Genomic DNA, 13,595 nt, shown 5'->3' with positions numbered 1-13,595 from the left:
GGACAGAATGGGGAGGCAGATTTACTGCTTTACTGCTACTCGTGATCCAGTGCTAACAGCACCGGACCGAGTAGCTGTAACGCTATTTGTGTTGGCGGTATCCCGGCGCAATTACTGCTGGGATACCGCCAACTTCATGATGAGGCCCTAAAGTGTTTTGAGGCGCAACAATAAAAGAGGGTGGGGAACAGGGAGGACAAAACAAAAACGATCCTACTAGGCCTTGCGACAATCGGATCGTGCAAGTTCATTAACGAGAAGTGTGGGGGTGATGGTTTACTGTGTTATCATGTTAACCAAAGAAGTCAGAAGTTCAATAGTTCTATGAATTCCGCCCTTTGCGCCATGTTTATTACCACTTCCGATGTTAAATATTTCACTGGCGCTAATCTTTCTTTTGTCTTCTTGTTGGTATCCTTAATCAATCCATCAGTCAAGACCCCAAACTCGCAGCCCACTGCCAAGCCCCTCACAGTTTTTCTGTAGAACTTTGTGGACTATTCCATTAAAAAATAGGTGTCTTTCGAACACAACATTCTTTTTCTGTATAAACTGGACTTATATCATTCTGACAGCTGCCACAAACACGCTCCTTGTGTCGCCTGCATCCTTACCCACACTCAGAGGAGGCCGAATTTCAAACACTCTTCTTCCTTCCACGCCTAGCAATTCTACAATATTGCTGGTAACGTCTTTTCCTTCCATTTTCCATCACTTTCTCACATATACTTTTTCTCGATTGCCAATGCCTCTCTTTCAATGTGCTTCCTTTGCCTTGGCCCTGCATGAATGCTTGCATGATGGAATCCCTGGTAGAGTGGATTTTGGATTTGGAGTTTGGAGGTAGGTGGCGGCCAGAGTGTTGCTTACATTGCGCTTCGGTAGCATTACCATTTGCCTTTCCTTTGTGCTCCTTCCTGTACCCTGCACCGTGGTTTTGTTGAGGAGGGAGATATGTCTTGTGCTTCCCTTGCCTTGGCCCTGCATGAATGCTTGCATGATGGAATGCCTGGTAGAGTGGATTTTGGATTTGGAGTTTGGAGGTAGGTGGCGGCCAGAGTGTTGCTTACATTGCGCTTTGGTAGCATTACCATTTGCCTTTCCTTTGTGCTCCTTCCTGTACCCTGCACCGTGGTTTTGTTGAGGAGGGAGATATGTCTTGTGCTTCCCTTGCCTTGGCCCTGCATGAATGCTTGCTTGATGGAATGCCTGGTGGAATGAATGCTTGTGGAATGTTGTGGCAAGAGTGCCCCTGTAAGTTCCATGAATGTCTCAATGGGAATGGGGAGGCCTGTAGCACCGGCACCGTTCATAACTGTGCCGGTGCTACAGGCATGCTGTGGTCACGGGTGCCTTTCATTCAGCCAGGGCAGACCTGGCGCAATGAAGGGCACCCATGGCACAACTCGGAGTTTGCCGGTCCGGTAACCACGGTACCGGCAAGCATACCAGTACCGGACCGTCAACCTCGTAATGAGGCCCATTTTCTTTTTCACGAGACGGAGGGGATAAACAAAAGAGTAAAAGTGCTTCAGAGGGTAATGATCACTCTCGATCCCTGCGATCACTTTAAGAAGTTCTCAAGCAATCCCAAACCTCCAGGTTCACGAGGATATAATCAAGCATACTACTCCCCTGGCTATTTTCAAAAGTGGGTACAAGTGGGGGAGTCCTCGGTGCATCAGCCATTAAAGGCCCTCATATTGACGGCCATAATATAGATGGTCCCCTATGCTGTCTGGGAGGGTACGTTTTATTAACCGGGGCTACCCCCCAGTGACTATCCTCCTTCTCCATGATGTCCATTAGTGCATGCAGGGACTCACACTAGAGGTTCAGGTCGGTCTCCCATGAACACAATCTTTGGTGTGCCGTGTGACAGCAGCCTCCAGGAGCAGATCTGTTCTGTCATCCTGCCGATCAAATCTGCACCCCTACCAGGAATAATCCTATTGTAAATTGACTGACAAATGCAGGAAAAAAACATTACTGAACCGTTGACGTTACCTGTCAAATACTGCAAAAATGTTTGTATATAGGTTGGCACTCATGACAATCACTCCTCGTAGGCAATGGCCTTTACTCTGGCCTTGCCCTTGTGTTGGTGCTTCAGGCTGGTGACTGTCCTCTTGTTCTCAAACTACATTAGTAATGTTGCTGGTTATTACTGTGGTGGAGCTGCACTGCTTTTATGCAGGAATATTGGAGCAGTGTACGGACACGACCGCCGGCATTGCCACCTTGCAGCTCATTGCTAGCCATGAAAAATGATAACTAGCACTGTCCTGCCCACCTGGGTCATCATGTTCATGATTAATAATGAATCGGCCCAGAATGAAGAAACTGTGGCCAGTGCACGATGTTGTTGCTTGTTGACTGACAACTATTGAATGAGAGTTAAAATAATAAAGTTGTCCAAACACCACATCATAATCACACAGTCTGAGAAAATAAGTGCTGGGGCTCCAAAATAAGTGCTGAGGCTCCGATATAATTGCTGGGGCTGTGCCCTGGCAAACATCCCCACAAATTAAGCATTAGTGGTACATTTTTTGGGTCATGCTATGGCTGTGGCTATGCTCCCAAAACAATGTGTTCAGGGATCTTGTGGAAGCATATAAAGAACTGCTTAGAAATGTTGTATGCTTACGCTTGGTAGCGTGGGCCATGCTCAACACTATGCTGGTGAGTGCAAGTAAGGAACAATCACTGAAAAGCAGGATAGTCAAAAGAGATACGGTTCAAACCAAGTTGATACAAAGGGAGCAACCTGGTTAACTAACAACGACACAAATTCTGAAAATAAAATGAAGGAACACTGGATGGAAATGGACACAAAATATACTTTAGTGTATAAAAAATTAAAAGAAAAAAATGCTACACTTTGGCAATAAGGTCTGCACATTTTGCACTGAGAAAGTGACAAAAGAAAGCAACAGGATATGTGCTCATAGCACAGAGATTCTGAACATGCCTGGGTGTAACCTAGATGGCCTCTGCATGCAAAGTTTCTTCACAAAGTTTGATGGAGAGTTAGAACAGAACACAGAGCTGCAGAGTTTACCTTCTGGCTCTCAGAGATAAGGTTACAAATTTGGGCCTCATATGGGGGTTGGAGGTATCCACTGGGATATCGCCAATACAATTAGCGTTACTGCTACTCAGTCGGGTTCAATTTGCGCTGGATCACGAGTAGCGGCATAGCTATAATTCCCCATCGGGTCCTTTGCCCAATGGGGCTGGAGGTGCTATTAGCACTGAAAATGCCCCCTCTGCTGGCGCATTCACCTCCAGCTCTGAGAGGGAGGTGAACGCATCCAGTTATGGCCAAACTCGAGATTGGGCCAGCCCTTAAATGCGGCAGTAATAGCGTTACCGCTGTATTTAAGGGCTAAGACCCAACTCGTGATGAGGCCCAAAGTCTCTTTTCAAACTTCCGCCTGCATAGACAAACAGAGGGAGCAAGACTCGCCGCTGGCAACTAATACAGTTTCTAATAGGCCACAAAGCTCTTGATTTGGCTCTCCTATTGTACAATCAAGCACACACTCAGTCTCACGACTCACTGGGGTTTGTGGACAGCTTAAACTGGGTTCAAGACCTTCTGGTTCAAAGCACGCACAAAAGGCAATTCCTGGATCTACAGGCAGGTGAAGGGTGCAGGCATTCAGGCAGAATTCCAAGTATATCTCAACATTTCTCACACTATTCTAAAATATGTTATTGACTAGTTTGGGCAAAGTTGATGATTTGTATCAATAATATTACAGATTTGTGGTAGAAATTGCCAAACTGGCAAGCACATCCTTTGTAGCATCCAAGAGGAACATGTGACTTTCATTAAAGATCCAGCTAAGATGTGTTCCCCCTTTGCTAAAATAGAGACTGGCCTACCAGGTCTGCATTTTGCAAGCCACCGCTACTCTTCCACTTTAAGGGTCAGTGAAGAGAACTGCTCCACCTGCTTAGAATTCTGCCTGACTGCCTGCACCCTTCACCTGCCTGAAGTTCCTGAAATTGCCCTTCGTGCATGTCTGGAACCAGAAAGTCTTCAACCAAGTTCAGGTTGTCTGTGAACCCGTCATAGCATCTCCATCTTTTAAGCAGTGAGGCTGAGGGTGTGCTTGTTTGAGCAATAGGAGAGCCAAATCACAAGCTTTCATTAATCTTTTGTAACACGCTTAATAACAGAGACTAGTCGCTAAGCCCAGGACTGGGATTCGAACCTGTATTGCTCTGCCTTGTCTTGCTTCCAAGACAAGCACATTGCTCCTGAGCTATCTTCCCAGCCGTTAGAATCTGTATTAGTTGACAGCCCCAGGTCGTGTGCCCTGTGCTTGTCTATACAAGAACACGAAAGAGACTTTATGACCTAACATCCGGGAGCCAGGAGGTAAGCCTGTATCCACCTTCTGTGCATGTGATGAAAGGGTCTAGCACATTGGCAGAATCATACTGCATGGGAAGAAATGAAAATGTTTCCCCAGGAATACTTTTAAAGTAGCCTCAGGATGAGCAGGCTTCAGGCCCGCATGCAATAAGACATATTGCACAGTGCACATTTTATTAAAAATAATAGCCCGATTAGAGCCCATTCTACCAGCGAGGCAGCACAGGGCGAAGGGGAGAGGTGTCCATCCATTTTAGAGCTATATGTATTGCGCTAAGGCAAAATATATAGACCTCTGTCTGCACTGGCTCGCCACACGTGGTGCAGGAAACACCAAAACCTTTGGTTATAGGAAAAGGACAACCCTTCACCGCACCTGGGCTGAGGGCTCTAAATAGAGAAAGAGGATGCCAACAGAAATGAAGTTTCCTCGTGGAAAAGACAGTCTAAAGAAAACACCCTCAGGACTACAGATTAAGTCCAGTAAGAGCTTCAGAAACTAGAGGATCAAGCTAGTGAAATACTTCCGCTGGTTAAGTGCTCACTGCTGACATCTGTGTGTGATCTGCTGGCCACAGGTTCAAATCCTTCCAAGCTAGCTCAACCTTTCATCCTTTTGATGTTGAAAAATGAGTGCCCAGTTTTGTTGGTCAATAATAATTGTATATAAAAATGTTCAATGTATAGCTCTTAGGTGAAAGGGCGATAATCCCAAGCGATAATGAACCCTCCCGAGGTCTATAAGATTATTCGCCTATAGCAGTACTAGCAGATCATGTTTTGGAGTTTTGCTAATTGAAGTAAAAAACGCTAGTTTAATAATGAGAAAATCGACAAACTCAGTAAATTCAATGTGTTTATATTTTGTAGTATTTAAATAACAAGGTTGTCTTCATATGTGAAGCATTTCAATTGCAAACCTGGTTAAACTGAAGAGGGATTTACATGAGCATGCATCAGGGGTCATGCAAACGTAAATGGTTTCTCGATAAGAAAGTGAAAGCATTTTCCCATGTTTTAGCTTTCTCTTTTGTATGTTAAACATGATGTTTCAGTGAAAAAACAGATCCTCATAGAAAGTGTGAAGTTGAAAGACGTCTTTCCTGGAAATTGTGATATTGTTTCCCTGTCTGCTTTTGAAGTCAGAATGTTCAGAATGCAGTCAATACCCCACTGAGCTGGACCCTGTTTGCTCTTGAAGGTAACCTAAAAGGTACTGCAGTGTTGTAGGCATGTGTGGGGATTTATAAAGCACCGACCTAGCTGGCAAGCAACAGAGGGCTGTACAAGAGAGGGATATAAAAACAAATAGCACCCGGGTGGGGTTGGGAGGGGGAGCCAATCAGGTTCTGCAGAATGCAGCTGAAATTCCCCATCTCAGTCGCCGTTCCACGGAACCACAGGCTTCCTCTCCCGCCGTGGGCCTCCATCTTACCCCACCCCTTACATTTTAATTGTTTTAACAAAATACCAACATCGCTCCCCCACTTACCTTTTTCCGTCAGCAGCGGCCAGTGCTGCTGCTGCCCCGCAGTCCTCAGAAACCCAGCTGGCCGCCATGGAAAGGGAAGAGAGGCTCTGTATGGAGCCCCGCCTTCCCTTTCCATGGTGTCCATCTTGGCAAAGTATTTTCATTTACTGAGCGGAATGCGCACAACTTGCAGTTCAATGAATGAAAATACATATTTTCTTGCACCCCAGATTACCGCTTTGGTTGGCCAGGGTGCTAATGGCGTACACATCCTGTTTCAAGGGCTGGACCGGGGGTAACAGCCCAAAACCCTCATTAACGGTGCTCACTTCGTATCAGGTCGTTAACTTGGGCTGCTGGGCCGTTACCACCACCTCACCACATTGAAATATACAGATATATTCATGGGAGTTGGTAGTACCCAGGTTGTCCGGTGCCCACCCGCTTTTGTGCGCATGATCGCATACATTTCTGGACATTACAGCCGTTATTTATATTGCGCTTACGTCCAAGCACTTTACATAGAACATATATGCATACAATACCACCCAACCAAAGTTGGTACTCATTTATCGACCTCGGAAGGGTGAAAGGCTGAGATGTCCTTGCTGGGATTTGAACCTGCGAGCTACAGATCACGCACAGCTCACAGCAGCGAGCACTCAACCCATTGAGCTATTTTACAGCCGGCAGGGCATTCGTGCACTTAATACAAGTTGATATATTCTGTGAATTTTAATTTCTGGTGGTCTAAAATGTTGTGTGATCTGTGGAAGAGGAGCGATCCTATGTTATTCTCTATTATGTATTTACTCATATCTGTTTTTGTTAAAGGATTTTATGCATTTTCACACAGTCATTCACCAGGCTTACTGTAAAAGGAGAACAGGTGAATTCAAGGGATTTGTTAACACACACTGAGAAGTTTCTATTAAAGACTTGTTCACAAAAGCTCTAGACTCCCTTTGACCTCAGTGAAAAAGCCTTGGCTTTTGGAGTTCCCTGAAACAAAGTAACCTGCCCCAGTGGGCTCAGCCCTGGCTCTCACCTGGAAGCTGCGGATCAGGTGATGAGACTGGATGTCATGGCCGGAGTCAACGATCAGGTCAGAGAGTTTGTGGATGATGATGTCGAAGGGGCCCTGATCCGAGATGGGCCTGCTGAGGTCGATCTGAAGGCAGAGGAAGGGAAGGAATGAGTTACCAACCAAAGCGCTTGAATCGCGATGCACTCTGAGCTCTACAAGAACCCAGCCCCAGAGCATGGAAGCTTGGAAACTGTGGTACCAAGAGACTTCTGTAAAGTAATCCATGGTGAATAGCACTTGCACACAGCCACAGAAACCCAGTAAGGGATTGAAATCACACAACCTATGAAACTGACACCACATCACCCTGACATTTTTTATTGTACTTATTTATATACAGGAGGAATGATGCTCTTTTGATCACAAAAGAAAGTGTGATAAATAAGAAATCAGATTTGACAGGAAGAGGTGAGCTTCTTAAAATGGGCTGAGTTTGAGGGACGTTCTGACCAGGTTGTGGATGGGAGTAAACGGAACAGTCACCCAGACAATACATAAGTAGACATACATAGATTAAGGACAATGAACACTGGACCTTTTTCTAAGGGCAGGCAGGCGGTACAGCCAGCTGTGCTCAGGATGAGACCATGATGTTTAAAGTGCTAGATTTGAGGCAGAGGAAGTGAGAGACAAAGGCAGTTTAGGGGCGAGGGAAAAATGTTAGCTAGCAGGCAGATGTGAGGCAGGTTAAGAGGGTCACTCGGAGGAGAGGAGATAGGCTTTCAGTTTTACATGGGCGCCACCTCTGCCTGAAACAGGCATCTCTTCCTAAATTGATTACCACATCTTTTTGCCATGAAAATAATAATGGAAAATCCCGCTGGACCCACTATGGACGTTGGCAGCTGTTGAGGATGTTTATTTTTCACCAGAAAAGGTGCATTTCTGGGATTAAGAACGTATGCGATTTTGCAGTGACCCTCACCTACAGGAGTTGCCTGGACAATGTTTCCAAGTCCCGCTCGGCCCACCAAGGGTCTCATTCAGGTAGACCTGATGAATGTGGGCAAGAGAGCCCAACCAGTTGTGCATCGATGGCATCACTTTCCGTCACCCCCTGATTCTGATCAGTCTATGCACACGGAGGAGATCGACTGTGGGGTCACCCCATGCTGCGGCTAAAGCCACAGAAATTCAGGATGCATGCTGGATTCTGAGCCTTTCTACTGCAGTATACAGTGAGATTTGAGTTATCTCTTCTGTACACTAATGCGTACTACCGCTATCCTCATTGGCGGCTGCCCTGGCAAACATGGTGGCCATCATTGTTCCGCTGGTTTCTAAAGGCTGTGCTTACTTTTCCCTTCTGCAGAAAAAGCTGGCATATTCAAATGAAATCAACCCAGTATGTCTGTATGGGGTTTATAAATCCTAGGCCAAGTGGAGAGGCAACAGAGCGCTGCAGTAAGGGGACAGACCAACAGCGATGCAGGTGGGGTTCAGGGGTAGCAAAGATAGCTGTGTCTGGTGGGGAGAAGGGTAGGTCGGAACTACAAATGTGGAGAAGTAGGGCGGGGTGACACCATACGAATGCGGTCAGAACGTATCAGAATGCAGATACTCGCCCACTGATGGGGTTTCTAGGTATGACCCTACATTGTGTGGGTACCCTTCATTCAACCTGAAAACGCGGCAGATTTGGCCACACTCCAGGTGCCAACCTCATAATGAGGCTGTGTAATTTCGAATGGGGTTGTTGGCATGGTTAAAAAGCCAAGAAAAAGGCTTGCCACTCATTTGGCAGCATCTGTTTACTTCTGATGAGGGAGAATGGGGAATTACCACACCTGCTGGAATTCCTCATGCTGGTGCATCGGGATCATCATTTTGATCCCTACGGACCACCATGATATCCACAGATGTGCCTGCCTTTACACAATACAAAACCTACCCACGGGAACAGTGACGCAGTTCTGTGAAATGAGCAATGTAATGAGGGCCTCCATTGCAGATTTCTGAAATGTCATTAGCCAGGCTTCATCAACTGTGTTCTATCAGAATAGGCCATATACAGCCTCAAACCGGTTTTACCGAAAGTTGATTCTTAAGCATTTCGGCGAGTTCGTCCAAGCCGAACATCTCATACGTTTTTGGAGGATTTAGTAAATGAGGTTTGAGCGTGTTTTTGACCTGGTGCCTAAATAAGGTGAGGTTCAGTATCATTTTAGTGAAGATGTGTGTAGAGGCAGGAGGCTGCGGTTAGTGACCCAGGCTGGTATAAGGTATGGAATGATTCTAGAATAAGGATAGATTAGAATTGGTATTCGAGCAGGATAGAGACAATTTAAAATGAGATTAGGGTTCTAGATTTAGGAACTATTAGGGAGAGTAGGAAATCACAAAGTGATACCTGAATTTTTGGGGGGAGTGATTTATGCAGGGGGTGACACAAAATCACAGTGACAACAGAAAGAGTGACGTGATTTTTAAAAGGGGAAGCACAGAATCGCAGAAAGTATTACTAGATATTCACTGAAGCAATAGAGAATCCCAGAGAAGGACAGGTGATTTTTGTTGGTGAGAACACAAAACCACCGAGAGCAGTATGTGATTTTTGCAAGAGAAAAAGTAAAGTATGACATAAGGTTTCTGCTAGGGAAAACGACTCAACACAACAACAACCTCCTGACAATAGCTCTCTGCTGTCCACAGCACTATTGTGCTCCCCCTATTCAACCACCCTCAAACACCTCAAAGAAACAGGATGTGACCTGGGCCCTTTATAGTGTCTCGAATTTAATTTAGCAGATTTGAGGCTTCTGATTGGCTGGTCGAACTTCCTGCTAAAAGTTCAAGGCTGCCAATTGGCCCCTCCAAACACCCTGAGCAGTGAATTCCAGCTCGAGATTTCAGTGTGAGATCGAATAACTGGACAAATAATTGTGCAACTTGAACTTCTGCATGAGATTCAAGTGGCCAGAAATCCCAAGAGAGACGCATGTGACTGCATGAACTCCCCCAGAAAGATCTAAGGAGCCCTCGCACCTCTTTTGAGAGCACCCCTGCTGACTGCACAGCCAACTCCTGGCTGTCCATTCCAGCTTGTATTGCCACTTTATTCCATCTGCTAGTGATGGAAGAACCCCTCCCTGTGTATTCACCCACCTTCCTATGTGCACGGACCATGCAACCCACCCCTTGCTTTTGACCCCAGAAGCACTACTCTATGTAAATTGTAATCTTGTAAATACCAGCATTAGGCTCTGAATGTAATAAATATTTCTGTTCTGACCTACAGTACCTGGTTTTTGCCTTCCCCTCCTCTTATCGCTTAAACGATTGGTCAACTTGGTTCAATTCCACAATGCTTTTTGTAAAGGAGCCTTATTCATGGATTAACTCTGGTCTCTGTTACTGCTTATCATGCAAGTCATTTCTGTTCGAGATGACACTCTTGCTCCTCAAAAAATACAAATAAATGTCCGAGATCAGGGTTGTCTGACTCCAGGCCTTGAGGGCCGGGATCCTGATGGGTTTTCAGGAAATCCCTCATTAATATTCATGAGGAAAAATGTAAATGTAATGTAAATTACATTTAATTAATATTCGTGTAAATGTATTTCATGAATATTAAAGAGGGGATATCCTGAAAACCTGACATGGATCCAGCCTTCGAGCCCTGGAGCTGGTCAACCCTGGATTAAGGACCAGATCCAATATTTCCAATGCTTTCAATGAATCACTGTGCTCCCAATGCCACTAGGCCAGAATGCACCACTGCCCCACATCGAGGGATGTTCAGGCGATAACAAAGGGCTTTCATTCCACTGAGTTCCAACAAAAGTGCCCAATGTTATGTCATTCACCCAAGTCCATTCCTAAGGTTAAGACTCATCTTTCAAACCAAAACCTGACCTCAGCCAGTTTATGCTGGAGCAAGGAGCTGTCCTTATCTGTGGACTTTGCCAGCTGTTGTGAATACCAACCAAGCCTTATCATGCGCAGAGACCAATCCCGCAGTGTGCAAACAGGAGCAGCCCTGGGCAATACCACTTAAGCACTCCCTGCCAGCATGTGTGCAGGCAAGGCACGGCCGAGGAGAGAGGAGAGACAGGGGGAGAAGGGAGTGCAAAGAAAAAGGAGAGTGAGCTGCACAGAGTTAGAGAGAGAGAGAGAGAGACAGAGAAAGAGAGGGCATGAAAGAGAGAGAGAAGGCAGGAGGAAAGGGTGGCAAAATTGTGTGGGGTTGGAGGTAATACCCTGGACTGCCCCAAGCGCATCTCCCCTGAACCAAGGCATAAACAATCAGCAACATCCACTTCCCAGTAAAAGCCTGACCTTGGCCTCACTCGAGCTCGCATTGTGGTCTTTACCACCTTGTCTCCTGACATGACATTCTGCTACTTCAATCCCCTCTTCTTCCCACCAGAGGCGTTGCTAGGGGGGTCTGAAGGGGCTATAGCCCCGGGTCTTTTGGTTGTAGCCCCAGATAGAAGCTCAGGGGCTACAAATAAAAGGCTAACTAGCCCCCAGTACTGACAGTCTCGACATTAGCACAGTCCCCGATCTTTTACAGACCTAGCAACACCCCTGCTCATATGTCCCTCAATTAGGATCCAATCTCTTCTGAACTTAACTCACCATCCCCCATCCCCAATCCAAGCTACACTCCACTCTGCGTATCCCAACCGGTGTATATCCCATCCACCCCAGTCCACCATCACAGTGCTCCTCCCCGCTCCAATACAGCACCACGCCTCCCCGGTCCACCTAAGTACATAAATACCCGCAACTGCGACTCACCTCAGCAACTTCATATCCGTGTTTTCTGTTGAAACAAAAACAAAGACAATTGTCAAAAAGATTCTGAGCAGTTTCATGGCTGAGAGTGTGAGTATCAATTAGAGGCTTTGACAGTGAGTGAGCGCCTTTATGAAATGGGAGGCCCCTGCACGCATGAGTGTAAACAGGATGTGGGTTCTGGATCTGAGCAGAGCAAGATTTGGGAAATCCATGTCTGTCAAACTGTAGGGACCGCACGTGATCACCTGAAGACTTTAGCTGCATGCCTTCTGCAACTGAGGGGCTAAAACAGTGGTCTGCAAACTTTGGCTCTACAGATGTTTTGGACTACAACTCCCAACAGCCCATGCCAGCCTAGTTAATGCTGAGCGATTATGCTTGTTGTAGTCCAAAACATCTGGAGAGCCGTAAGTTGCAGATTCTTGGGATGTAACATATTAAGGACAGGATTACTTCCTAAGCTCGATGAACTGTATCCATCTCTTCTGCAAAGGTAAAGTGTACCTTTAACTGATGGAATTCACTGCATAGCACTGCATAGCAGGCGTGAGTGAAAGAGCCCTGTCTGGAGTCAATGCCATAGTAGAAGTGGAGAGTGGGGACACAGAGAAATTATGCAAGGCCACATAGCGCCAAATAGGATCTAGACACAACGAAGATGGCAGAAAGGGGTGGATGCACTGCAAGTCCATTTTAATAAAGGCATCCCAGGCAACAACCCTCAAAGGTAAAAGAGGATAAGGCGCTAGGGCTAGGCTTGAAGTATCCGAAGGGGAGGATATGAAAGGAGTTTAAGAAGGTGAGTGGCAGCGCCACTGCCAAACTACATTATAACTTGTTGAAGGCAGCCACTGTGTTTTGGGATCGGATAACAGCAGATACAATCCCACTTTAGGAAGTTAGAAGAGAGGATGAGGACGACAACCAGGGTTTATTTAGGAAATTCAGGGATATCTTTAAATAAAAAAACATTGTTGGAATATCTTTCAATAGCTGCAATGCGCGTTGCACAGAAGGCGGGCTTCACCGAGGCGGTCATGGCCAAGAAATCTAAATTATGTTTCCTTCTGTTTAGGACAGGTAAGGGTGGGGTGTGTGATCTACTTGGATTGTATCAAAACCAATGAAAGTCAAGCCAAGCAATGTCAGTGTGTATCCCAGTGCATTTGCCCAGGTCAGGAGGTGCCTGGTGGCAAGAAACAGAAGGCTGGTGGAGCTCGTCCCATCTACAAGCAGGGGTGCAATCCGCATAGGGTCACAAGATTTAGTGGTAAGGCCTATGCTTTTCGGTGGCTTCTTTTTACAGATTTTGACAAAGCCTCAGAGTCGAAGGTATGCTCTTTAGTTGGCACTTGAGATGAATCCATGGTAAAAGTTGAAAAACACCTGGCACAGCCTTGCAGTTGTGATGTAATTAACAGTTGCTGCTATTACCCACATCAACCACAATGTTCATTAACATTTGACGTAGGATGGTCGCATTGAACCCACACATATTTTAATGTGATCTGCACCTTTACACACAACTTTGAGATAGGCACATTAACTCACTGAGGTATATTGTTTTAGCAAGTCCCATGAGCAATAACAAATTAAGCATTTACACATGTTTCTAATTGTTTGACGATTTGTGCACTCGCAGGCACCGAGCGAAAGATTGGGGAAGAATTGCTCTATTTACAGAGGTGGTGTAAAGCCTGTACAGTCATTTGCATTTATCATCATAATATTCTCCATCGATCTATCAGAGGACAGCTTCCTTCATCAACTTGTAGCTGAGTTGTATATAAGAGCCTTTTCCCTACATCCTTCTCCCAACGATCCCTACCTGGGCCAACCATGATTTTATAGGGTGATAAAAGATTTCTAAATAGATCTGTGCTCTACATTTTGAAAACCATGCT

General features: G+C 45.8%; 1 protein-coding gene across 1 annotated transcript in view; it reads right to left on the bottom strand.

The window, feature by feature from the left end:
- Window positions 1–13,595, bottom strand: part of LOC138566660 (inositol-tetrakisphosphate 1-kinase-like) — a 273,353-nt gene that overhangs the window by 124,637 nt on the left and 135,121 nt on the right. Inside the window, exons 2-3 of the mRNA XM_069644218.1 lie at window positions 11,692–11,716; window positions 6,910–7,032 (exon numbers count right to left, since the gene is read on the bottom strand). Of these exons, the coding sequence (XP_069500319.1) occupies window positions 6,910–7,032; window positions 11,692–11,716 (148 nt within the window). The remainder of the gene's footprint in view (window positions 1–6,909; window positions 7,033–11,691; window positions 11,717–13,595) is intronic.

Source organism: Ambystoma mexicanum, chromosome 2p (assembly GCF_040938575.1).
Source record: "Ambystoma mexicanum isolate Mex_15411 chromosome 2p, UKY_AmexF1_1, whole genome shotgun sequence".
NCBI classification, from domain to species: Eukaryota; Metazoa; Chordata; class Amphibia; order Caudata; family Ambystomatidae; genus Ambystoma; species Ambystoma mexicanum.
The sequence above is the reverse complement of the archived record's forward strand: the minus strand, read 5'-3'. Positions and strand labels throughout refer to the sequence as shown.